The sequence below is a fragment of the Oncorhynchus kisutch genome, linkage group LG17, assembly GCF_002021735.2.
Source record: "Oncorhynchus kisutch isolate 150728-3 linkage group LG17, Okis_V2, whole genome shotgun sequence".
Lineage (NCBI taxonomy): Eukaryota > Metazoa > Chordata > Actinopteri > Salmoniformes > Salmonidae > Oncorhynchus > Oncorhynchus kisutch.
In genome coordinates, this window is record NC_034190.2 from 61,436,314 (window position 1) to 61,463,737 (window position 27,424).

Sequence of the window (27,424 nt, forward strand, 5' to 3'; positions counted from 1 at the left end):
TTTTATTAGACAAATCATTTATTGAAGTACAGAAATCCTAGGCATAACAGCAAAACAAGTCACACAGATTGATGTGTTGATTCCTAATACTGACAATAGATAACTAAGTGAAAATTCAACCAGACATTGCATTGTTACTTTCACACTGTAAAATCAAACACATTAGAAAGTTAAAGTTATACCTTAAGATGTAAGATAATTGAATATTAGTCCATAGTTCCTTCTAAACTAAGAACAGGAAAAAAGGGCAAATATTAATCAACTTGACAGACTAAAATAACAAGGAACAGATGATATAGTATTTACAAATTGTACATGTTTGTCATTTTAGACCAATAACTTTTATGCTATACAAATAGTAACATTATTCAATGTCATTAAATTAAACATTGAGTGCAACCACAATCCCAAGATGAGGTGTTCATGACATGTCAACATCCTTTAGCATGGAGGCAGAATAAGTCTTTGTAAGGACTAGACATCTCAATCATGTAAACTATTTTTCTGACAAAAATATATATTCTTACAATTATATCAATATCAGTGCTTTTGGTTTATATATGAGAGCAGGATGAGCACTTTTCTGAGTTTAAGTCCAAACAAGCACTCCAAATGCTTTATTTTCGACTATGGCTTTATCACAGAACACAAATTACATTATACAGTATATTACATGATAAACACTTTTCCCTACAAACTTACAACACAATGCAATGCAGTTAGCCAGACGTGTATTTGTTTTTTCAGAAAGTGTTTTTCTACAGTCAAGATAACACAATTCAGTTACGGAGAATGAACAAGAAAAGAAAAAAAACAGTTAAGCAAGTAAGTACCAACCCATTGTGATCTGCACAAATATAAAACATTCATTGCCAAGCACAGAACCATTCATCACACACCATGGACACACTTATTAGTCCTTAATTACAATAGTTATGATTTGAAAGTCAAGGTAGTGTTTATGCATGCTGTACTCTTAAAGGAGAGTCAATCAAGCTCTAAATCATGTTAATACAAAATAACCTAAGAAGAACCTACAAATCAAGTGTGCTCATTCGTAGTATAAAGATATAAAGCAAGTGGACATTGTCTTTATAGAAAATCTACGCCGCCGCAATCCAATGGTATAGATATCATACGTCCTTATCCAAACTGTGTACTGTATCACCCCAGCCCAAATTGGCTCACAGTGGAAAGAAAATATGAACATTTTCCATTCGTTATTCCAAAGAGTTATCATTAAGATATATAGGCCTAGTCCTTCAGTGAACACATTCTATGAGTTTCTCAAAAAACCGATCCCATCACCATTCAGACCCAGTCTGACATTTTAGGAAACAAAAATGAGACGTGTGTATAACATGCTTGTATCAACAATACATGTCTATTGCACATTTCACAGCATGACCAAAGTGTAAAAAATAAATAATTATAATTCCCAAAATAAATACAATAGTACCAAGCAATTGTAACTTTTGTCAATTTAAGAGTTACTTTAACATGCTCAGTTGTTCAAGTTGATACATTTTAAGGAGTCAGATATTTATACCAGCAGGAACTAGCTTAAATATTACATTACTAGGTCAGGTCATATTTCAGGGACAAGAGAGAACGTTTCAGTCAGTGTTGTGTGAAGTAAGATTGCACTGTCTATGCATAGCCTAAGTCCTGACGAAAATAAATGGGGTTGGGGTAAAAATCGATACAGTCGTATCGCAATACTACTTTTGATGATATTGTACTTATTCTATGACTCCAAGTATCAATTTTAAAATGTATATATTATTAACATTATTTCAACTTCTCTAGCTTGTTATTCATCTTTTTAAATGGTGAACCAACATGTTTTCAGCACTTTAATTTCCATGACTGATCAGAACTCCGTTTCTCATGGCTCTTATCCCTCTGCAGCAGACATGTTGAGCAATATGTTTGGAACATCGACTCGCAATACATATATATAATTGAGAGAGTCGCAATACATATCAGCACCGATAATATCGTATCGTGAGGTCCCTGGCAATTCCCAGCCCTAGCTTGAACATATGGCAAGATGCATTTGCGAGTGTCTTTGGCTGAGCTGCGAACACAAATAGCCAGAGAGGGGAAAGGATGACTCACCCTGTAATGCTGTCTGTCTTAGGACCATGTCGAGTGATGTCACCCCCCCCCCCACGCAAACATTCTTGGCACCCATTCCAAATGGGAAATTCAAATGTTGTTCCTGCAGACAATGCAACAGCACTACAAAAACATTTTTCACCCACATGCAGGCTGAAAAGTTTGTTAGTGGTGTCATCTCCTCCCCTGTTCGTGTGGGAAGGCTTCAGTTGGACAAAATAATCCTTCCCAAATGGGACTAACAAATGTTGTTCCTGCAGACAATTAAAAACGAATACCTGAACACCGCAGCAGCTCAATCAGGTAAGAACACTGGCTACCCAGTAGCAGTTCACTTTGTTGAAGCTAACCATCCTATCGCCTTCGTCAAATACATCATATCGAGCAGCTTACTTTAACAAGGAGGAGGTAACATCGAGACCCTACTGCTACAGAGGGATGCCCACTGGAATTCTGATCTTAAAACGCTGATGAACATGTCTACTTAATAAACATATGTCCACAGCTTATTAGCTTGCACATATCATACTCCCATTAAATTGTTGGGGGCATATTATTTATGCAACATTATTTATTTTTATACAGGTTGTGAAGGACTGAGGTGTGTCTCACCAGTTGCGATACAGGTAGAGGGAGGTAAAGAACAAGTTGGCGCTCAGGCTCGCTAGGAGGATGCCCGGCCAAAGAGAGCGACCCAAGAGACCTGCAAACCACAACAGAGAAAACAAATGTCAGTGTGACCGACCTGGGTTCAAACCTGGGTTGCCTGTGTGCCACAAGTGTGTTATCACTCTGAGCTAAAGCCTAGGCATTTTCTCAGCTAACTAGGAAGGCAGGCCTACTCGTCACAAGACCTTGGTTCCGAACCACCTTTAATTTATATGTCTGATTTCATTGAAATGTAGATTGGGTAAATTTCCTGCCAATCTTTCTTATATTTGTCAACCATCATCCATAACCAACCAAGCAATTAAATAATGACAATGTCTTTGGTTAGATCTGATTATTAGATTTCTCTCTATTAGATCATTACTAGATATCAGTGCTCACCTTTCCATCCGGGGGGGCTGTCCATGCCTCCTGTTGTGGTGTCCACCATACAGGCTGAGGAGCCTGAGGAGCTGCCCCGTCTCTTCTCACGCTCCTCTGAGATTACACTGCCCTCCTTCAGCAAGGAGCTCAAGTCTGGAATCACACCGCAGTGGAGCCATGCGTCAGTCAAACACACATGCACCCGAAGTCAGTCCTTTCTCACAGCTATGATATCGGACTATGTTAAGTGAGTCATCGATGAACACATACGACTAAAAAGAGATGAAATGGATAGACGCTAACACCAGTAATTAACATAAAGCATAAAAATCTTGAGAATCAGTGTAATCCCGTCTCCTTCTCCAAAACATGTAACATGTAAATATTAGCCTATAAATGTTTATTCTATACTACTGAGCCATTTACTTTGTTCTTTTTCTTATTTTTTATAATTTCTTATTGTTGTTGCATTGGCAAGAAGGAAACAGCAAGTAAGCATTTCATTGGATGGTGTATACCACGTGTATCCTACACATATGAATAATAAAACTTGAAATATCACATTTCGTGTACGATCTTTGAATACAACCACACATATTCATGCTTAAAAAAATACATTCATAAACGCATATCTACACCCAGTGGTTCGTACCATTACTACTGTGGTATGGGGATACGTCTGGCAGGTGGAAGCTTCCGCTGTGAAAAGGGGCGGGCTCTGCTGAGAAGTGGTGTGGCGGGGTCGGGGTGGGTGGGGGCTGGTGCTCTGTGTCAGATGAGAAGAGGCGGAGTTTCTGTCCACTGATGTTGAGTCTTGCCGGGCTGATGAGGGGGCGGCGGTGGCGAGAGCTGGAGCTGGACGTGACTGAGCCAGCAACCGAGGGGGTCGGGGAGGGGCCTGGGGATGACGGACGGCTCCCAGACTTCAGGGAAAAATAATCTGCTCCGAAAGAAAAAAGGTGGAAGTTGTTTTAGTCAAATCTATGCAACAACTGCAAAACTCATTAACCTGTTCTGTTATTAATAGCAGATTTTAACATGTTACATCGAATGTTGTGCGAGAAGATGCTAAAGCAGGGGGTTCCACAAGATACAACAAAAAAAGGAACAAATATTTGTTGAAATGTTTTTATAAATATCGCTAGCAACAACAGAAAATTGCATGCTTACAATAGAAAATAGAATATATTATTTGGTGTCAACTAACTTGTGCACACTACAGGCCTTTATGCTCAAATTAGTTTTGTTATTCAAATCCGTTTTCGACCACTGACCGTCCAGACAGCAAGTTAAATGTGTGTGTGTACAGACATCAGTCATTTGCTGACAAGGCTATGCTAGTTGTTATAGTAACGACGGGTGTGTGTGCAGTGGTATAGGCTGATCGGTGGTGGTGCTTGTGCTTCCTATCACTCAGACGTTATGTAGCAAGCTAAGTTGACAACAGTGCCTGCCATGGACCGTTTCCCAGTTGCTTTGAATGTTCAAATCATAGGGTAAGAACACATAAAGCCTCAAAGGATAACATGATCCAACTTTCAAAATGAGTCCTTTTTGGCTAGTCACAGCAGTCAACTAGCTAGCTGTTTAGCGCTCTAGCACATTCACTCATTTGTTTGAAAACAATTAACAAGCTAGTTAGCTACCACGTGTTCTAGTCAAACAGGCAACAGAGTAGCGAGAAAGCAACAAGATATGTTGAATAACAGTCTAAACATCACTTGAGGACAAATACAAAATTGCAAATAAATAGGATTTGAGTCACTTCAAACTTCCATTGTGAACAAGGCTTTACATATGCTTTGAAAAAGCACCTGTGAGTACCAGTCACAGCAAGTGCTACTGGCTGCTGGTAATCGTTCTTGATTTAAGACATTCAATTTTGGCTAACACATTGCTCACCGTTGTTTACACAGCTGATAATACCAAAAATGTGTTTAGAGTAAGCCTATTAGTTAGAAAGGTATGTTAGAGTTTAAACTTCTTCCAATTATAATGTGGGGTCAAAATAAAAAACGATCTGCCAAATCTATTATTTTAAAATGGTTATTACTTCTTCTTACCATTATCATTCACCTGATAAGACAAAACTTTTTTGCTAACATATGGGTCAACGGTTTGCCTGGGTGGGGGTCTCTGTGCAAGAAAAGGTTACCTTAAATTGTTCTACTGCAAGAAAAGAAACAGAAAAAAACAGGGCGTGTTGTAGATAATCTAAATTGCAACATTTATCCACTGCTCAATGTTACCTGAAGGTGGGGAGTCTTTGCACTGTGAAGGTGGCCTACTTCCACTGAACAGGTAGCCGGAATCTAAAATACATGATGAGCACACTATCAATTAGAACAGGGTTTCCCGAACTTGGTCCTGAGGGCTACCCCTGGGTGCACGTTTTGGTTTTTGCTCTAGTACTTACACAGCTGATTCAAATAACCAACTCATCATCAAGCTTTGACTATTTGAATCAGCTTTGTAATGCTAGAGCAAAAACCAAAACGTGCACCCAGGGGAGGGATCCAGGACCGAGCTTGTGAAACCCTGAATTAGAACATTTCCCGGTCAAATAAACCTCCATGCAACATGCATACAAAATAATGTAAGTCATTCAGTGATCTCTGTAGGCATGTTTTAGAATTCTACTAGCTAGTTACCAATGTTGTGAGGCATGTAATAACCGCGCCACTTAACCCTGTTACTGCCTTATGTCATTGTACTGTCCTCCTTATGGTATAACTAATTTGATAATCAGCCAAGAAAGTACCATAGAAGTGGAAACTACACAATTAAATATGAACACCGGGTGGCGCTGAATCACAGTGCATAGAATGAAAGGCAGAACAGTCATGTACAGAACCCGAAAGACAACCTAAGGCGCCAGCCATCTTACCTGTTCTGGCGAGGGATGGGATGGTGCCGAGGTACAGGGCTCGGTTGAGGCGACCGGGCAGGGAAGAGGGAGAGGCTTTGCGTTCTCGGGGGCTCTTCTGTCGATTGATGAGCTGGGAGAGGTTTGGGGGTGGAGTGGGGATGAAGGTAGAGGAGGAGCCAGGGGAGATGGGAGAGAGCAGGGGAGCCTGGCCACCATACAGCGAGTCCACAGAGCTACCGGAAAGGTACCTGCAACAGAAGAAGAGCACAATCGATCCACCACTGAACTCGACACCTCTGCAGATAGCTATGCGAATTGAAAATCAGTAACAGGGTTTTCCTTCCGTTTTTTGTAAATACATTAATCAAAATGGAGAAGAGACTTTGCAGGTAGAGGTGGTTTGGGGGATTTTAACATGGCCAATATTGTTAACAATAGGGGTGACAATTCCATATCAAATTCTCTGTATTGCCCTCCAGAAAAGTATTTATTAAAAAGGCCCAGTGCAGTGAAAATTCAGTTTTTATATCATATTGTACAACTGATGAAACGAACACTGAAAGTGTGAAAACATGTGATCAGTGTTATTTCCTGATAGATTATATTTTCCACCAGCAACGACATAGGACCTTCTAATCACCATGTGGTAAATTGGTTAATAGACCAAGAGTTCCACACCTCTGCCAATAACAGCTAGGTTTCAACTCTCCACTCAGTCCACTCCCAGACAGTCCTAGCAGAATTGTTGCTTGAAAATCTTTTAGCTAAAAAGCTCTGACCCTTTTTATTGTAAATGTATTACGTTAAGGTACTTAATTGTTACCCAAAAATGACTTAATGTCGATGTAAAAATGGCAGCCTTGTGCCTTTAGACATTTTTTATATTGTGAAATTGTGCTAGAAATGTGCTTAGCAAATACAATTAATATTACATCTGTAAAATAATATTTTCTAATTACTTTACAGATGTAATATTAATAATTGTATTTGTAAAGGTCCAACTAGTCAAATTGAAGGTTAGCGCAAACAATTTCCGCAAAACAGACAATTGAAAATGAGCTACAATGATACCTGCATTGCCCCCTGTACATAAATTATAAAAAGGTGTGGGGGGGGGAAACACAAATCGAGAAGGATCACATTGTATTTAACAGTGGATTAAAGTTAGACCTTGCATCCATTGCTTTGTTGATGAATTTGAGTGGTTAGATTTCTCCAGCCCCAACCCTCAGCTGTTAACCAAAACATTTACAGGATGACCACTGTTGTGTTAACTGCAGATTGCCCCTTAGTAAGGGCAACTCAACATCATTAATGAAGGTAGACCTATTAAATCCTGGTCGATGACAGTAACCCTTTGTCTGACAAATGGTGACCCAGAGTATACCCCAATCCACCCTGCCAATACTTATTCAAGTGTACATTAAGGTAATGGTCAGACAGGATCAAACAACTATCCAGCAGTGAATGTTAGACACGGGATACTGTGTATAGTGATGAGGCTATATGTAAATGCGAGCCATTGACAGTCTATCCCAGCTGTCTGACAAACATGAACCAGCTGACAGTGCCTGTTATACTAGTGGGCTAGTGGCAAACACAGAACAATTCATAAAAGTTTTTAGTCAGGAGTACACACACAACTGCCACGTCCATTTAGTAGCTTACTTACATTCAGTACACACAACATTTATTTAAGCAATAAGGCACGAGGAGTGGTATATGGCCAATATACCATGGCTAAGGGTTTTGTCATACCCGTGGTATACAGTCTGATATACCACGGCTGTCAGCCAAATCAGCATTCAGGGCACGAACCACCCAGTTTATAAATAGATCGAAATAATGTTATATAACACAGTACACCAGCGTTTCCCAAACTCGGTCCTCGGGACCCCAAGGAGTGCATGTTTTGTTTTTTGACCGAACACTACACAGCTGATCAAAGCTTAATGATTAGTTCATTATTTGAATCAGCTGTGTAGTGCTAGGGCAAAAAACAAAATGTGCACTCCTTGGGGTCCCGAGGACAGAGTTTGGGAAACACTGCAGTACACTATACCCCCTTCAAATCTAGGCTACTTGGTGCTGACAGAATGTAGTGCTCCCTTCCTAAGCACATTTAAAAAGTAGGCTAGACTATACTAGTTAAGGTGAAAACCACAGAAATATATTTTGTAAAGGTCAAAATACAGGATTAACATTGACTGGAACATCAGACATCCTTTTCTGACAATTGCACCTGTTGAATGTCCACCGTTTGTCAGTGACCACTATGTGCAGGTGATTGCAAACACACAATACCTACTTGCTACTTTTAGCTGTTTCTCTTTGGGTGTGTCTGAGCTATAAAAAAAAATTACGGTAAGGGTTAAGAACAGGTCAGGCATTTTTCTCACAAAAGAATGGGATAAATAGAAAAGGCATAACATTTCAGTAATTTATTTAATTTGATTTACAGTGATCCAGCATACATGGTTTACTAATACAAAATGAACCCAATAGGCTATATGAAGGGTAGTGACAACCTACAATATTCAAGATGCAGTACCCAAGAGAACCTGTTTCAGTTGGAATATGCTGCAGTTGATTTTTTAGAATGGACGGAATAGCTTGAATAGTTGCTTTACCAAAAATATAGGAAATTCACATAAATGGGCATTGGATATTATATGAAAGCTTATATTGTATGTTTTGGAATACGCATTAATCCTTCCATACTCATATATTAATGATAAGATAAAGTACCATAAATTATTTGGTGTATTAAAAGGGATAGTTCAGCCAAATTTCATATTTATATTTTTGTTTCCTTACCTGTAAAGCAGTCTTTGGACAAGGAGAGGTAAGGAAACAAATGGATTACTTATTTTGTCATTTGTCTGAACAATCGTTTTAATCTTGGGGAAAATGGGGAACACTTCAATCTCCCTTCAGGGTACTGAATCTTTTAGTGTTTCAGCACTGCAACACATACACAGTATAAAAAGGTAAGCAAAAAAAATGCGCTAGATTCACAACTCATTAGTTCTTACTATCACATTGTTAGCGGCACACATAAATAATGGGCACAAATAGTTTAAAGTTTCATAACCTACAGTCGCCAATTTGGCATAAACTAAAATAACTATCAAGTAATCCCTTGTTACTATGGTGAATAGGAACATACATAACATACACAAGTGACACTAAGAGACGTATGCTCACAACACAGTTAAAAGCATAAGGTTAGGCAAATGTTTGCTAAAAACATTGGTTGAGATAAACAATACTCATATGATGAAAAACATGAAGAGTCAAGTCCGCTTTCAGAGGAAAATGCCAAACTACTAACAGAGGGAAATGTGCTAGAACCCGTTAAATACATTTGGCATTGTAACGCATATTACATAAATATTAGCTACATACTCATAATATTTTTGCAGACTGAAAACTCTGTCAAAGCAATGTAACAATAATTGGACAGCATCTGTATCACAGAAATCCAGATTTTCACAACCGACTGTGGGTATTGTCTCAAGATAGGTTTCCAGCCAATTGGAGAAAGATTTAATGATATTCTAAAATCTGCATAAAACAATATGCCCGTGTTTCCATCAAACTGACTTACTGCACAAAATTAACTTTTGCGGTTAAATTCCATTACATTTTCAACTCTGATGGTTTCGTCAAAAACTGTTGCATTAAATAGCAAATGTGCCCACTATGGTCTTGACACATGTACTCTTGCCAACAGCTGGCAGATTCAGTGCTGTTAGGCTACCTACATGAGATTATTATGGATAAGAGACAGATTATTTGTCAAAACGGCAGCCAAGCATCGATGATTATATCACCAGAGTAACACCCTCGATATTTATTGGAAAGGAGAAGCTCATCACCATGCACTTTTTTCATCAGAATGTATTTAATCTGGAGCCTAATAAACGGCAAGCTTTCCCGAGTCGTCGTGTGAGGACAACACGTCGCTTAACTCCAAGTTCATATTCAATATGATGCGTTTTATATCAATATTTGTACAAAGGCGTTTCCACCGTCATTACTCTCATAATTTATTTGACCAAACAAACAAATTTATAAAATAGTACCGGAAATTACTGTTTCCATCAGGCCGGTTGTGACTTTTTTCATGCGCCAGGCAATTCCTCCAAGGAAATGGTTAGATGGAAACCTGGTTACAGATGCTGGACTTGGTACATAAACCAAAAAGTTGAGAATACAACATACAAGTTATGAGTTGGTGCAGTAATGTTACTCTCGAGTACAATCTACAGTCGTTCTTCACATCTATCATTTAAATAAAGTAATTTTCACAACAACAAAAAAAGAAGATACACATGAATAGTTATAGCATGTTATGCGTAGCATTCCTGTCTAATTTTACATCACCTTCAAAAGCTACATTAAACACAAAGTATTATCAAACCCAATATTAGTGCATGCTTGAGGGCTCGGGAGCTGTCAGTGGATTTTAATAGACTACATATTGACTACATATTGTAAATATGCTGTGGACGAACACAAAATTAGGAAGGTAAAGTGGAGGCAGATGGCAGTATAGTTAGGCCTATTACTTTCTCTAAAATATGGATTAGCATATGCTTTACAAGAGGATATTGAATTCTACATCAGAACCTAACATGCAAAGACAGAACGTTAGAGAGGATTGGCATCTCAAATGTCCTCTAAAGACTGCCACAAAAATGTACCTCTCTGGGGGATAAAAAATAAATAAATACTGTTGTGTACACAGAATATGAAAAAAATATTCAGGAGAGCACCTTCTACCTGGGGAAACTACATGTGAACTGTATACAGCTTTCACTTAATCATAAGCTTGTTTGTCTTCTTTATACAACTAGGCAAGACCTGTGCTACACAACAGTAGAGAAATACAGGTCAAAAGCAGTGGCACTTTTGAGTTTCAATACCAAGAGTAGTCAGTCTTTTTGGTATATTGGTAAAGATGTGTCAACAAAACCTTTCTTCACAACACCTACCCAACTATCATTTAATTCAAAACTTCAAGAATAAATTCAGTGTGCCAGGAAAGCAAACCAACACCATTATATTAGTGTGGTCTTTATAGTTGCAAAACAAAAGGGGAAAATATTTTAGGTAAAAAGCAGTGCTGTAACAATATTTAGCCTAGTGGTTTAACAATGAGACACCTTCTCACCCAAGCTTATCACAGCGGCTAGATTTCCATCATTATTGTGAAATAGGCTAGGTCAAACAAACCATACTGTTTTTACAGTGCAAAACTTGTTGGGATGAATTACTGAATTCAGCACAACTGGACTTGACAGTGGTGTAGGGCACGGGCATTAAACATAAAAAATCACATGTGAGATATCTTGTTGCAGGTGCATGGGAAGAATACAATAACTTCAAAGAGAAACCCGCACATGGGACTTGGCCAAAAGACTATGGGCTCCATTTTACATGCGTAGTGTAGCCCAGGCAGTGAGCAAAGTGTACTGGACGGCAAACAATCCTGGGTTTTGAATAATCTCAGCAACTAGAACACAAATATTGTGTGCATGCTGGCCAGCTACTCAATTTGATTCTGGGAACAGGTTTTTCCCCCCCAATCTAAACTAACTAGTCCTCTGCCAAAGCCTGTCCCCAGACTCTCTCCTTCCAAAAGGTTGATTTGTCCACCAAATACCAAACGTACAGCACACAATGGGAGGCATCGGACGATATTGCCAAAATACTTCGCCGGCTAGCAAGTGTTGTAGAACTTTCAGATTAAAACCACTTTCCCACTACAATCACTACCCCAGGATTCGTCACAATAATCAGGTTTAGAAATAAAATTACTCATTCTTAGGCCTTCGATTAAATTTGATAGGCGTGGTTTGCCCAGTCAAAATGTTGTATTAGCCATCAGGGTTTTAAAAACAAGATTGAGGCTTGAGCAATGCTAATGTCAAAGAAAAAGGCAGCACCTCGATCTGTTCATATCTGTTACACAGACAATTGACTTCGATTTTCTAAGAAATATATATATATATATTTTTTCATTTTCTTTCAAAAGTCCGAAAATACAGCTACAATTTAAGTGCTATGCTCCATGCTTAATGGGAGTCCCTGTGTAGTTTAGATAGGGTTGTTGGTAAAAATTACTTTTCAAATCAACAGGATAAATCAGAAAGCTGCATTAGACAACCAATGCCAAGTAAGAAATCTTCAGATTAGGCTAATAACATGAGTGCATCAATTAGTTGGTTAATATCAGCAAAGGAAAGATGAGAAAGGGTGGGAAAGTCATATGCGTTATAGAAACATATCCTGTGTTCACAAGTGTGTCCTAGTGTATTCGGTGGGTCTTATAAGTACATTTAAGTGTCACTGTTCAGATTCTGACCTTCGACCTCTCGCTCTTCTCGGGCCCATGGATTTGCGTGTTGCCACAGCAGCGGCAAAGCCAACCAGGCAACATAAGGAGGTAGTGCCGAGTTTGACTGCATCCAGCCAGCTTGAGACATCAGCTTTCAGGTATCTCTCCACCAAGTACAGGCACAAGACCAGGAACCACAGGACAGAGGCCACAGCATCAATTCGCCTCAATCTGAAAAACCAGGAACAAAGTATATAACTACTATCTGGATTTTTTTTTAAAGGCTCTTTTCAGGCCCTCTTCGACCTTCTCTTAATGCCCAAAAGGTCAAAATTCACAAAGATCATTTCAATTTAAATAGACAAAACTCCAGATTCAGGCACCAGTGCATACCCGGAATTCTTTGTCATAGAAACAATGAGCTAAGAGGAATGAATTACCTGACAGGTCCTCCTAGACAGACACCAGTGATACAGGTCAGCAGGCCAATGGAGACCACAGCCATCTGATGGTTCCTTCCATACTGCCAGACAAGCTTTGCATTCTCTACGGCCTCCTCTGGAAGCAGCTCTAGCAGGTCTTGCAACACCTGTCCAGCCTCGCTGCTACCGTTTTTGGGAGTGGATTTGTTGGAGGGAGCCGGCTTTGGAGGGATGATCCCCCCACTTAGTGTTTGGGGTGCCCCAGCGGATGCAGTTTGGTCCACAGAGCCATACAATGCTGTTGCAACTAGGAAGGCACAGGTGAAGAACGCCATGACACGAAGCAATATCACTCCAACTGGTGTGCTGAAGGAGTAGGAGCTCTGTGAAAAAAAAGTTTAGAGCGTAAGGATAGATGCAAATTCTTATACTGCCACATCTAGACCCCTTGTGAAGGTTAATAAAATGTGCACACCCATTTCTGCGGAGTATTCAATTTATCCACTTAAATCATTTCTTGCTGAAACTCATCGAAAGACCTGACAGTGGTAAACGCATTTATATTTCTTAGAAGATCATTTTCTACTATAAGTATAGTGCTGATGCTTGCTCAGTCTTATCAGATGGACTTGTTTCCATTGAAAGTGACCTTTACGAATGCTTTGTCACAGTCTCTGCTGCGTCTGAGCTGGTGGCTGAAGAGCACAGCCCGGAGCTGGCGGTTCTGGTGCTTGATGTAGTACTCCACGGCCGTCTGACAGGGTCTGCACAACTTGTAGGTCTGCTCCACGTGGTGCTTGTACACCTCAATCTCCTCATCATAGTTCTCCTAGGGTAGGGAAACCAAAATAGAATTGTTGTTTTTGTAATGACCACATTGGCTTTATACAAACTCACCGTGGATCACACACACTGCAGTTTTCCACAAATCAAACAGTAAAAAAAATTAAAATACATACATCTTCCCTTGGGATGAATGAGGCCAACTGCTTGATCTTGACGGACTGGTTGTTGTTGCATTTTTTGCACAACAGCATCTGACAGTTGACCCACTGCAGTGTCTTTGGTGTCTCAGGCAAGGGCACGCCGGCAGACACACCATGGTTTAGATGCTCCGAGAATTGAGCCGGAATAGGTTTGTTGTAGTCGCCATTCTAGAAGCAAGCAAGACAAGTACAAGGACCAAAGTGAGGCTCAGGGATTCTTGAAAGATGGGACCATTTCTTTCCGTTTTTTCTTAATATTAACAATATTGATTTTTTATTTGTTGAAATAAATATTATTACATAAAGTATCAGCTATTATCCCATGTAATGGAACAATCTAATTAAAAGTATTTTTCATTAAATGCACCTAACTGTATTCATGTCAACGCCGTCAGACACCATAAAAGGCATTTTATCTTCATTGTCCAACAAGTGTTTAAAGGCCTTGATTGTTTCATTCCAACATTACATTATTTAAATATTTTTATACAAATGTATTTTGTTTTATGCCACTGTATAATACTCCAGGGGGGGGCGATTTCATCAGCATTCTGGCATGTTTTTCTAGATTCAGAACATAAAACAAGATATATAACGCAAACATTATCCTTTATGTCTAGCACAGAAAGTACTTCAATAAATGAAGCATATATTGCAGGACAATGATTAACATTGAATCCGAATATTAATAATCTATTTTAAAGCGATGCTAGAACTGTTCTGTATAATTTCAGCCAGTAATTTTGAAAGTGGCACTCACAAGCCAACCTCTCAAATAGGTAAGCTGTTTGAGCCTGAAGACTATTCTCCTGCTTTGGTATATTTCAGTCATTGCAAGTCCCGAAGAGCAGGAGTGTGTGAAAGGTTTTGTCCCAACCCAGCGTTAACACCTGATTGAAATAATCACTGTACAATCACTGATCCGTAAATCTGAGGCCTCACGTTTAATCCCACAAATAAGGACCCTGTCTGGTGCTACCACAGTTATACATAAAGAGATCATTGATCAATTTAAACTATTTTACTCTGCGCTATACACCTCTGAATCTCCTCAAGACCCTATGCTGATTGATTAATTCTTTAATGGCTTGAATATGCCTTCAATTGATACAGACCCCCATAACTGTATAGAAGAAGAATTTACACCTGAGGAGATTGCAACAGCAGTGTCCGCAATGAGTGGTAAAAAGTGGTAAATCACAGGGTCCGGACGGTTTTCCAACTGAATTTTACAGGACGTTTTCTGGTCTGCTTTGCCCATTCTTGTCTCGATGACTTGTAGAGTGCCTTAATACCTCAAAGCTACCGCCCAGTCTTTATCCGGCTTCAATTTCATTACTATTAAAGAAAAATAAAGACCCCCTGGAATGTGGATCCTATCGCCCAATCTCGCTTTTAAACTGCGATTACAAAATCCTAGCCAAGCTTGAAGCCATCCGTATGGAAGGCATGCTGCACCCAGTAATACACTCTGACCAGACTGGCTTTGTGAGAAGTAGGCATTTGTTTCCCAGCATCGGGGGACCTGGAGGTGGTGGTCTCACTTGAAAAAGCTTTTGACCGCGTTGAGTGAGACTACCTAACAGCTGCCCTTTACAGATTTGGCTTAGGCCCCAAATTCATTGCGTGGATAAAGATTCTTTATTTTTCTCCCATGGCTTCGGTACGGACTAACAACTTGTTCTCTGATTATTTTCCCTTGCACCGCGGATCCAGACAGGGTTGTCCACTCTCCCCCTTGTTGTTTGCTCTGGCAATCGAGCCTCTCGCCATTGCACTACGCTCTAATGATGCCATTCAAGGTATAATCAGGACAGGCTTAGAGCAGAAAGTCTCGCTATATGCTGACGACCTTCTGTTGATCTCCAACCCCGATACCTCATTGCCGTGTGCCTTATCTGTTCTTAAAAAGTTTGAATCAATCTCAGGGTACAAGCTGAATCTAGGCCATAGTGAGCTTTTTCCTGTAAATAAGGCTGCTTTAAAGTGCTCTTTTGCAAGTTTTCAATTTAGGATTGTCTGGGATCAATTCACCTACTTGGGAGTTAAAGTGACAAGGAAATATTCAAATTTGTTTCAGGAAAACTTTGTTGCTCTAGCAGACAGTTTGGAACAATCTTTAACTTTTTGGAATTCGCTACCTCTTTCTCTTATTGGAAGGATTAATGTCATTAAAATTAATGTGTTGCCCAAATTTTTATATTTATTTCAATGTTTACCCATTTTTATTACAAAATCTTTTTTTAATTCACTGGATCAAACATTCATGTATTTTATTTTGGATGGCAAGGCACCGCGGATTGGTAGAAGACATTTACAGAAGCTCAAGGAACTGGGTGGTTTAGCGCTACCAAATTTTCAGACATACTATTGGGCTGCAAATTTCAGAGCCCTTTTGTACTGGCTGCAGGCTGATCCAACTGGCCCTAGACCATCTGGACCCAGAGTGGAGTCTGGATCATGTAAACCTACTGCACTTTCTTCTGTGTTGTGTGCTCGTCTCTCCCAGTGTCCCTAGGCAAAAGGTGTGTCAACCCAATTGTAAAGCAGTCCCTTCAAATTTGGAATCAGTTCCGTTTAGCCTGTAGCCTCCAAGGCTTTTCTCTATCAGGACCAATCAATCAGAACATTTTATTTCCTCCATCTTTGAATGATGGGGCTTTTACCATCTGGCACTCACTAGGCCTCTCCTCACTAGCCCAATTATTCTTTGATGATACATTTGCCTCTTTTGCTCAGCTACAGGAAAAGTTCAACCTCCCCCAATCCCACTTTTTCCGCTATCTCCAGACTAGGAACTTTGTCAGAGCTAACACACTTGAATTTCCCCATAGGCGAATACAGCGACAGAGAGCATCTTGGAACTGAACAAGCTTCCCAGGGGCGCAATTTCAGATGTATATGCAATCATTCATGACTTACAGAACCCTTCTTTGGTGCCTTTAAAGACTCGATGGGAAAAGGGTTTGGGGGAGAAACTTGGGGAAGACACCTGGGAATCTGTGCTGCACAGGGTGCATTCGTCCTATTTTAGCACTAGACACAGCCTCAATTCAATTCAAGGTGGTTCACCGTATCCACTGGTCCGGGGCCAAACTTGGAAGAATATTCTCTGGTTTTGATCCTACCTGTGTCAGATGTAAAACGGAACCAGCCACACGGTTGCATATGTTTTGGGGATGTCAAACTGTCAGGTTTCTGGGAATTCATATTTAAAATGTTTCTCTGATATATATGGACACTGTTATAGATCCATCTCCCCTCACAGCCATTTTTGGTGTACTGCCCATAGGTACCCCCCTATCAAGAATCCACTGTTGCTTAGACAACTATTTTAGCTAGACGGCTAACACTACAGAACTAGAAGATGGCAGCTCCCCCATCTTATAAATGTTGTGTGAGAGATGTGTTGTGCTCTCTGAAACTAGAAGGAAAAAAAAATCTATACACGTGGGAACACCAAACTGTTTTGAGGCCTGGGCTCCATTCCGGACTTACTTTAAGGTTGATGATGTGCTTATCGATTATGTCCTGCGGATGCCTTGCTCGGTCAGAGACTAAAATGTGAGCTTGTTTTGCCCTGTTTTTCTTATTAATTGTTTACTTTTGAAGCATTGGAAACTTCTTCTTTTTTGGTCCAGTGGATGGTCAGTCTGTGGCCATGACTGTCTGTGAGTGGTTGCATTTCTCCACCTCTATCCCTTGACTGTTTACAGGAACAATGGTGAGGTGTTTGCTCTGTCCCTGTACTACAGATTTCCCTTTAACCTTTGTAGCCTTCTGCCCTGTGTGTTTAACTTGTCTAAAGTAGTGTCTTTAAAGCCATTTTTTTTTCTAGTTGAGTATATTATTTATATTGTTTTGTGTTGTCTTGTGTGTAACGTACACACATAGCCTACATATCAATACATACACAAACTATCTAGGTCAAATAAGGGAGAGGCGTTGCGCGGTGTGTTTTATAAAAAAATTTAAACCAGGTTTGCTGTTAATTTGAGCAATATAAGATGGAACGGAATTCCATGCAATAATGGCTCTATATAATACTGTAAAATTTCTTGAATTTGTTCTGGATTTGGGGACTATGAAAAGACCCCTGATGGCATGTCTATGCAAACCATTTGAGTTTCAACTGTTTCTTATAAAAAAGAAGTGATGCAGTCAGTCTCTCCATAATTCTTAGCCAAGAGAGACTGGCATGCATTGCATATATATCAGCCCTGTCATTACTTTGCCCTAAGTCATTACTCGGCACAATGGGTACAATTGATGGTATTGATCTATAACGCACGCTCCACAGTTGAACTTGTTGACTTGTGCCAAAGTGGCAGCTGCTAAGGGAGCAGTGGCAGACCAGACGATTGCAGCCAAGGTCCACACATGTTGGGTGAGTAGTATTGGTTAATAAAATCAGCTTTGCACAACTGTATTTGAGGAGTTTATTTCATTCTTCTCTGCAGTTCCTCTCCAAGTTGTAGAAACATCATCTTCTCCAAGTTGTAGAAACATGATCAATGAAAACAGGATGCACCCGAGATCAACTTTGAGTCTCATAGCAAAAGGGACTGAATACTTATCTAAATTAGGTATGTTTTTTATTTTTATATTATTTTTAATTTCCGAATGCAATGTAGGTCCATTATCTTTTCTACACACTTTACATCTGGTTTTAGTCATTTACACTGAAAATATTAACAATAAACAGCACACCTGAGACTTTTGTATGCAGAAAAACCCTGGATTGTAAATATCTGACTGCTACCACGATAGTAATATGTACAACACCAAAAGCATGTAAATAAGCCAACAAAGTGAAATAAAATATGGAACTGTAGATGAAAATGTTCAATATATCTTTTGTTTTGGAACAAGGCAGCTAGTAGCTAGCAGACAGCAAAGGTGTTGGCTAGAGACGAAGTCCAAGAGCTTGCAGGGATTTGTCTACTTTGTTGCCAATTAGCATTTTCAAATCAGTAAATAGAGCCGAATATATTGATGAATAATATTGGAATCATTTCCGTGTTTGACCGCTAGGTTTTATGACAACACAAGTAATCTATAGCTGACCCTGCTCATTCCTGAGCTTAAAATGATGATCCTTTGCTCAGGACAAGGGCATTTCCTGGCAGAGAAACATGGAAATGGATAATACAGAAAATTATAAAAACAATTCTTATCCCTTATAAAATTCACCTGAAGCTATTTTTTTGATCAAATAATACAAATGAAATGTCCTTTCACGAATCCCTGAAATGTATATGGCATTACAGATAAGTGTGCAAGTACTATTCAGGGCTCCACATTAACGCTTGTCCTCTTGTCCGAGACAATAAAAAAAATATATTGTCTGACTAGAAAAATAGATTTAAGTTGTCTGAATGGACAAGTAAAAAATTAAAATAATCACAAATCAAACAATAACTCTGATCAGAATTGGATAACGTTGGAATAATATTCAAATCTATTTTTCATATACATAAATAAAAAAAGCCTACACGGCAAAGTGTACGTGATCGGCTACAGCCTCATGTCCAAACCGATGCGGACATGAAACGCCAGAAAATGTTGCCAAACTTGAATGACTTAATTAGGCACCCCCCACCCCCAGGCTAAACGGCAGTCATGTTTGTCAAATATATTAATGATAATTGTTTCCAGCTAATTGCATTGTGCACATTGTTGAGCTTATAATATAAAGAAGTAAAACTAGATCAACATTTTAAGCTAAACGTCTGATCTGTTGCATCAGCTTCATTGCTTCTAAAAACATTTTAATGTGCAGTGATATAAATTCTGGATCAGTCATCCCAGAGTCAGTTTTGAATCAGACATTATTTATTGTCCCAGGGATGACGGCATACCTTTCATTTCAAGCCCTGGAGGGAATTATTTTATAAAGACAAAAGTATTTGGTTGTAACTGTAATGTTACAATACTTTAGAGGCTACCAAGAGGGGCCAACCATCCTCCAGTAGAGCCTTAAAGCGGCAGTGTTGTAACCTACATTTGTGTGATTCTCTAATGGTAAAAAATATAGTAATGCGTTTATTTTGTGTCATACATGGATGTAAAAATGGTGTTAAAGATTTTTTACAATTTAATTTAGGATAAGTGACTTGGGTAAAAAAAATAAAAAAATAATAGTAATTCTGTCCTACTTGTCCAAAGGACAAGTGGCTAAAAAATGTAGTCAAGCCTGGCTACTGATTTGACAAAGCAATATCCATCATTTTGACACGGTCCACCATCTATGACATGCAACAATCAGCTGCATTGACAATCAGTAGTGTGGATTTAATTGTGTGTGCAGTAAGATGAATTGCAGTACCTCCTGGAAGCCGTTGTACTGCTCGCAGTTGGGGCAGTCCCAGCAGTTTCTGTTTCCATATGGGACCACTGAGTCCTGGTTGCAGAACCAGCAATTCACATTGACATGTGTGGGTTTCTTTCTGTATAGGGAAGAGAAGTGTTTTACTTTAGATACACTGTCTAAAGGTGATATTGCTGATCCAGGTAAAGAGCTTGATGCAGCGTTGTGGACTTGAGTCACAAATTTGATAGAAATTAAAATGGCTTGGAGCCTCAAGACTCGGCCCTCGACTTGAGACTGATTACTTTAAAATTACTTTAAGTTCTCCATGCATTACTCTCCACTCAGCCAGACAGTAGACGCAGCACCGTCCTTGCAAAAAAGAGTTGGCTAGTGAAACACACACTCGGCCCTCTGATTGGAGAGAGGTTGGGTAAGCTAGCAAACAGACTGCCGTACAGCTATAGAATTGGGTGCAGCGCAAACGTCAAATTGTAGGGCGAGAGGATGGCCATAAATAGGAAGCTCCACATAAAAAACTGGTGATCAATAATATGAACTGTTTATTTTGCAAACTCAACAGCAATGGAGCACCAAGCAACAACTACTGGCGTAGGCCTACTGGCCATTTAGCAGGCTGTCAAAAATGTTGAAATGTATACATTTACTTATGAAGATTGCATTTGGAATCTGTTCAAATTAATTACTGTAGGCGTATCTCTCCACTTGTGATCGCCAAGTCAGTGGAGGAGAGTGCTTTGTTCTCTTGTTGAAATGTTTGACGTTGCTTTCACACATTTAAATGCATGTAGCAAATCTATAATTGCTGGGGTTTCATCATTCCATCCACATACCTTTTATTGCAACACTTAGACATTTGATTCATACCATACATTTTAATTTAGTCCTACCATTTCTTACCCTCCGAGTGGGAGCAATGTTTATTACGCACATGAACGTTCGCAAGACTCATGGAGGTAGAAGTTCTGTTTATTTAACTCACTGTATGGTTCTTTGTTCATATATCCCAGGGTGTCGGAGTTCTGTGTCCTAGGTCTGTCATTCAGCTTGTGCATTATAGGAGTGCACGTGCCTCACTGCACATAAAAATAGGCACTGAGTCAGTAGGTTCAATAAGATTAATTATTGTTCCATGTGTGAACGGTGATGAGATATCATTAAGTCTGATTAAGACGAATGTACCAATGATGGGGAATTGTCTTTTACATTGTAGAACCAGTTTATCGGTTGGAATTGCCAAGTGGGTAATTGTATGATCCTAGGAGGGGCCAAATGCTTATACTGTATGTACCTGTTTGAGCTCCTGTTAGACATTCGATTTGGTTTCAAGGGGAAGCTGTGCAGTCTTACCCTCCTCTACCCATGTCCGTTCAGACAGGACAGGTTAAGCCTCATACACAGGCTGTGTATATTCGGTCAATCTAATCATATATTTAGTATGATATGGCGCTTTCACCATTGGATCACCAAGACCTGTAAATAAATATACTCTGAGCACGTCAACCTGCCTTGTCTTCTGCTGATTTCATGCCCTTACGACTGCTACAAGGTCCCTATTTTACAATGACAATCAAAATATATGTTGTAGACAAAATAAGAAAAAGGGCTGCCTGGTAGCCTCAATAAAAATACAAAGATTTGCAACGACAAGTTCAACTACATGTATAGATTTTCTTTTTTACTAGACTTGAGACTTGCTCTTAGAATGCATGACTTGGACTTCACCCATTATACTTGTGACTAGACTTGAGACTCTTGACCTTGTTACTTGCGACTTCAATAATCGTGACTTGGTACCACCTCTGGCTAGATGGAACACGGTTTCGCAGAAACACATCATAGGATAGTCATGCAAAAGTGTGACTTGAATGTAAAACTAAATAGCTAACTATATCTGCAAACAGCATGGTTTAGGCTAGTCCAATTAATCAGGCCATAACACACAATTAATTGGTATATACAGCCTGAAACGAATGCCTGCAAAATCGTGTAAATGTTCCTTACAAGCAAGAATGTTGAATGAAATTACATTTAAATTTACTCCACCAATTGTCTATGCGGTACCAAAATGTGAGACAATTTGCTCACAAATACTAGCTATTGAACCAAACATACAATGACATTGGTAAATTCTGAATAAGGGGAGGATGATAAAACATCCACACCTTTCTTTTTTAATTTTAGATTGAAATCCGAATAAATAAATCTCCTTGTCATGGCATTCTTGGTTCAATAGAAATCTGAATATGCAATATAAAACGTTCTAACTATTGAACCAAACATGCCACGAAACACACTTTATTCAGATTTCAATCTTAAAACCAAAAAAAGGTTGTGGATTGTTTTCCAACCTCCCGATTCAGAATATACCATTTTCATGGCATGCTTGGTTCAATAGCTGGTATTGGTGAGCAAATGTCTAAAATTGAGACCGCATAGACAACCAGTAGAGTATGTTAAGTTTGAGTGTAATTGTATGAAACCTTCTGGATTGTAAGGAACATTTACACGATTTTGCAGTCATTCGTTTTTTAAGGCTGTAGATTACTAGGGGTGAAACAGTACGTGTATTCGTATTGAACCGTTCGGTACAGGGTCCACGGTGCAGTACGCACTGTGAACCGAACATGACTTTAATCATATATTATAGCTAGGAAAATATATACACATATCATTGTAAAGAAAATATTATTGCATTAACCAATGGCATGTAAATTAACATGGGAAAAATATCCACATAGTAATTAGGTTGTATTCAAAAAACAAAAAAACAAAAAAAAAGTTCATTAGTTATTTCACTCCAGTGAGAACAGAGCTGAGAGACCGTCGTAGCAGCAATTAGCCGATAAAGGAATTAGCAGTTAGGTAAATGCAAAGGAGCAACATGGCAAGCCAGAACTAGAAGACACACCAGTATCATTCAGGTCTGCCATCTGGGAACATTTCGGTTTCCCTGTAAACTATAATGAGGATTGCCAACAAGTGGTGGATAAAATTTCCACAATATGTAGGCTCTGTTCATTGCCAATAGACTATTCGAGTGGCAATACGAGTAACATGACTACTCATTTGCGCAGACATCACCCCACAGTGCCAATTGGTGGGACTACGTGAAAAAAATGAAACAGCAACCACCTCTCCCCACAGCCTTCAAGCAAAAATATGCGGCTGACTACGGTAGGGCTATCAAAAAATCAGCGCAGGGATAGCAAAATTCATAGCGGCAAATACAAGACCTTTCTCTGTAGTAGAATGCGGGGTTCAGAAATATGTTTAAAATAAAGAACTTGACTCTGGGTTTGCGCCCAAACTCTGCCGCAGCCGGCCGCGACCGGGAGGTCCGTGGGGCGATGCACAATTGGCCTAGCGTCGTCCGGGTTAGGCCGGTAGGGATATCCTTGTCTCATCGTGCACCAGCGACTCCTGTGGCGGGCCAGGCGAGGTGTGCATTAACCAAGGTAGCCCGGTGCACTGTGTTTCCTCCGACACGTTGGTGCGGCTGGCTTCCGGGTTGGAGGCACGCTGTGTTAAAGAAGCAGTGCGGCTTGGTTGGGTTGTGTTTCGGAGGACACATGGTTTTCGACCTTAGTCTCTCCCGAGCCCGTACGGGAGTTGTAGCGATGAGACAAGATAGTAATTACTAACAATTAGATACCACGAAATTGGAGAGAAAAGGGGGTCAAATTAAAATAAATGTTTTTAAAAAATAAAGAACTTGAGAGCGAGTTGTCAAAAACGCTGTCTGTTTCGCTACCAGACAGTTGGACTACTTGATCTACAGAGTGCTACCTTACTGTAACGGCTCATTTCATTACGGCAGAGTGGGAGATAAAAAGCCATGTCCTTCAAACACGTCCCCTTGAGTGTAGTCACACCAGTGTAAACTTGGAGGAAGAGCTAAGGGAAGTAGTTGCAGTGTGGAAGTTGGAGAGGGATAATTTAACAATTCCTGTGACCACTGACAACGCTAATATATATTAAATATTGTAAATGCAGTTGCACTAGCTGGATTGGGGCCACAGATAGGATGCTTTGCTCACGTAATTAATCTAGCATCTCAAAAAGAAATGTCAGTGAATCCAATCTCTCGCCTCCTAGCAAAGATCAGGAAGGTGGTATATCCTTCTTTCATAAAAGCACAACTGCTGAACATGTTTTCAAGACAAAACAGGAGATGCTGGAGCTGCCAAACCACAAACTAATCCAAGATGTCCCTACTAGATGGAATTCAAGCCATGACATGGCTGAGAGATACCTTGAGCAGAAAGTTGGTGTATTCTACACTGACTGATCAAGCTGTGAGGAAGAATGTCAACAATAGTGACTTTGTCTGAAAATGACATAAGACTAGCAGAGGAAGTTATCAAAGTGTGCAAATCTCTCAAAACAGTCACAACACTGATATTCACAGAGCATTCCATCACTTTCCATGGTCCTGCCTATGAAAAACAATGATGGCATCTGATGAAGATGAACCCGCAGTAAGGGATGTCAAGACTGCTATCAGAGGTAACCAGGAGCCTAGATATGCTGACCCTGATGTCCAAGACTTCTTACACAAGAGCACTGCTTTGGACCCCAAGTTCAAGTCCCTGCTGCACCAGGATGCTGCTGCTCGTCTGAGACTACAATGAACTCACAGCAGAGATTGTGACCAATATACAACAGGTATTGTATTTATTTTGTTCATGTGACATTATTTTATTAATTAGTGATCGAAAAATGATTAAGTAATAATTGCAATTGTCATAATAGTATGATATATTTCTAACAACAAATCATATTTTTAAAGCCAATTCAGAGATTGCAATTTTCATCAAATTTAATTCTGCAAGGTCAAGCCACAGATACCACAGGAGCCAACCCCTCTCCAGAGACGGCAGCTGACAGGGGTTCTCCTCCAGAAAATAAGTCTAGCATGGCTGAGCTTTTTGGAGATTGTTCCAGGAGGAGGGAACCAAGGTCATAGAGGAGATGACCTCCTACCGGGAAGTGGACTGTATTGCACTGGATGCTGATCCACTTACATGGTGGAAGACCAAAGAGTTAATATACCCTCATGTTGCCATGTTAGCAAGGCGCTACCTGGCTGTGCCTGGGACCTCTGTCCCTAGCGAGAGGGTATTCTCCACAGCGGCTGACATTGTCACAGCAAGCCGATCTGTGCTCAATGCAGATCATGTGGATACCCTAAACTTAAGAAAACTTGAAAATCTGTTTTTTTCCTTCTTCTTCAAGTAACCAGTCTCAAGTGGTCCTATTTGGTTTAAGGCACTGCAATGTGACTTAATTTTGAAACCGTAACGTTACCGAACCGTGACACCACTGTATCGTACCGAACCGTCCGTTTTGTGAACCGTTTCACCACTAGTAGATACCAATTGATTGTATTATAGACTAATTATATCAGACTAGGTTAAGGCTAGCGAACTACCGGGTGTGTTAAAATAAATGAAACGTGATACATTCGAGGTGGACATCCTGTAGCGTAATGTTACTACTAATCAAAGGCGCACGCGGGGGCCCACTCGCCATGGACAACGTTAGTTAGCTAGCAGCTATCTAGCTAGTTCATTACCAGTTGACAGGCGGTTTGCAGGAATATTATTTGGTCATAGGATCTTATATTGATCGCTTTAGATGGCTGCAACTAAATGTTAGTAGTGTATGATTACACTAGTTGGCTCATTAGCAGCGTGAAATATGATAAGCAAACATGGCAGACTAGCTAGTTTACTGCATACCTTGTTGCAATTTTGTAAATCAGAGCTCCCCCAGCCATAAAGACCGTTGCTCCGGCTCCTCCGTACATGAATTGAGGATATTCCAAGATCAGCTGGTTGAACGCCTCCATTTATTCCCAGTGTTTGGCAGTTATCTAAAACAGAAGTGTATGGCAGCTAGTGTTTATATTTCCAGACATGTATCGAGCATGCACGAGGCAAACTCCGAATTGACCTCTTTCAGAGAGGAAAGAGGCCCCGCCTCTTCTTCGTCTTCTTCTTCTTCTTTGGGATTGGCTTGGAGGATCGCATCCAACGTTAAAGGTGCATAAGCCGCCATCTACTGTACTGGAGTGTGAGGCCAGTCACTGCCTATCTACATTAAATTCTCTTCATTAGTCTTGTTCCTCTAAGAACGTGGAATAGAGCTCTAGACACCACTTTCCTCCCTCCACTACACCACCCAAACCCCAATCCCCTCTAGCCTCTCTAGCCTCTCTAACCCTTTCACACAATCTCTCCCTATCTACATCATATATTTTAAATCAAATTAAAGCAGGAAGAACCAGTGACTGTTCCGTGATTCTTCCGGTGGCATTGAGGAGTACACCACATCAGTCACTGGCTTCATCAATAAGTTAATCAATGACGTTGTCCCCACAGTAGCTGAACAACAGCTTCTATCTCAAGGCCATCAGACTGTTAAACAGCCACCACTAACATTGAGTGGCTGCTGCCAACACACTGACTCAACTCCAGCCACTTTAAAAATGGAAATTGATGTAAAAATATACCACTAGCCACTTTAAACAATGCTACTTAATATAATGTTTGCATACCCTACATTACTCATCTCATATGTATATGTATACACTGTCCTCTATCATCTACTGCATCTTTATGTAATACATGTATCACTAGCCACTTTAAACTATGCCACTTTGTTTACATACCCTACATTACTCATCTCATATGTATATACTGTACTCTATACCATCTACTCCATCTTGCCTATGCCGTTCTGTACCATCACTCATTCATATATCTTTATGTACATATTCTTTATCCCTTTACACTTGTGTGTATAAGGTAGTAGTTTTGGAATTGTTAGGTTACATTACTCGTTGGTTGTTACTGCATTGTCGGAACTAGAAGCACAAGCATTTCACTACACTCGCATTAACATCTGCTAACCATGTGTATGTGACAAATACATTTGATTTGATATTGTTATTGACCAAATACTTATTTTCCACCATAATTGGCAAATAAATTCATAAAAAATCCTACAATGTGATTTTCTGGATTTTTTTCTCATTTTGTCTGTCATAGTTGAAGTGTACCTATGATGAAAATTACAGGCCTCTCTCATCTTTTTAAGTGGGAGAACTTGCACAATTGGTGGCTGACTAAATACTTTTTTGCCCCACTGTACATAGACATGGAATCACTGGTCACTAATAATGGAACACTAGTCACTATTATAATGTTTACATACTGTTTTACTCATTTCATATGTATATACTGTATTTTAGTCAATGCCACTCTGACATTGCTCGTCCTAATATTTATATATTTTTTAATTCCATTCTTT

At 39.8% G+C, this 27,424-nt stretch overlaps 1 protein-coding gene across 2 annotated transcripts; it reads right to left on the reverse strand.

The window, feature by feature from the left end:
• On the reverse strand, positions 1-26,089 carry tmem201 (transmembrane protein 201). Of its 2 annotated transcripts, XM_020506431.2 has the most exons (11): positions 25,852-26,089; positions 20,105-20,225; positions 13,750-13,944; positions 13,440-13,619; positions 12,809-13,173; positions 12,396-12,599; positions 6,041-6,270; positions 5,403-5,465; positions 3,806-4,093; positions 3,172-3,306; positions 1-2,824 (listed from the first exon to the last, which is right to left on the reverse strand). In XM_020506431.2, exons 1-11 carry the CDS (start codon positions 25,959-25,961, stop codon positions 2,730-2,732), a joined length of 1,986 nt encoding a protein of 661 aa, XP_020362020.1. In that variant the 5' UTR covers positions 25,962-26,089; the 3' UTR covers positions 1-2,729. The 2 variants fall into 2 exon arrangements, with proteins under 2 accessions (XP_020362020.1, XP_020362021.1); XM_020506432.2 differs by lacking the exons at positions 1-2,824; positions 3,172-3,306; positions 3,806-4,093; positions 5,403-5,465; positions 6,041-6,270 and having other exon boundaries at positions 8,449-12,599; positions 25,852-26,088.
• Positions 26,090-27,424: the final 1,335 nt, after the last annotated feature.

Excerpts from the sequence above, each read along its gene's own strand:
- tmem201 (XM_020506431.2), bottom strand. The coding sequence starts at position 25,961 with ATGGAGGCGTTCAACCAGCTGATCTTGGAATATCCTCAATTCATGTAC. Across the intron at positions 13,620-13,749 it reads CATTCATCCCAAGGGAAGAT|GAGAACTATGATGAGGAGAT; the intron begins GTATGTATTTTA and ends TCCCTACCCTAG. Across the intron at positions 3,307-3,805 it reads CCCATACCACAGTAGTAATG|ACTTGAGCTCCTTGCTGAAG; the intron begins GTACGAACCACT and ends GTGTGATTCCAG.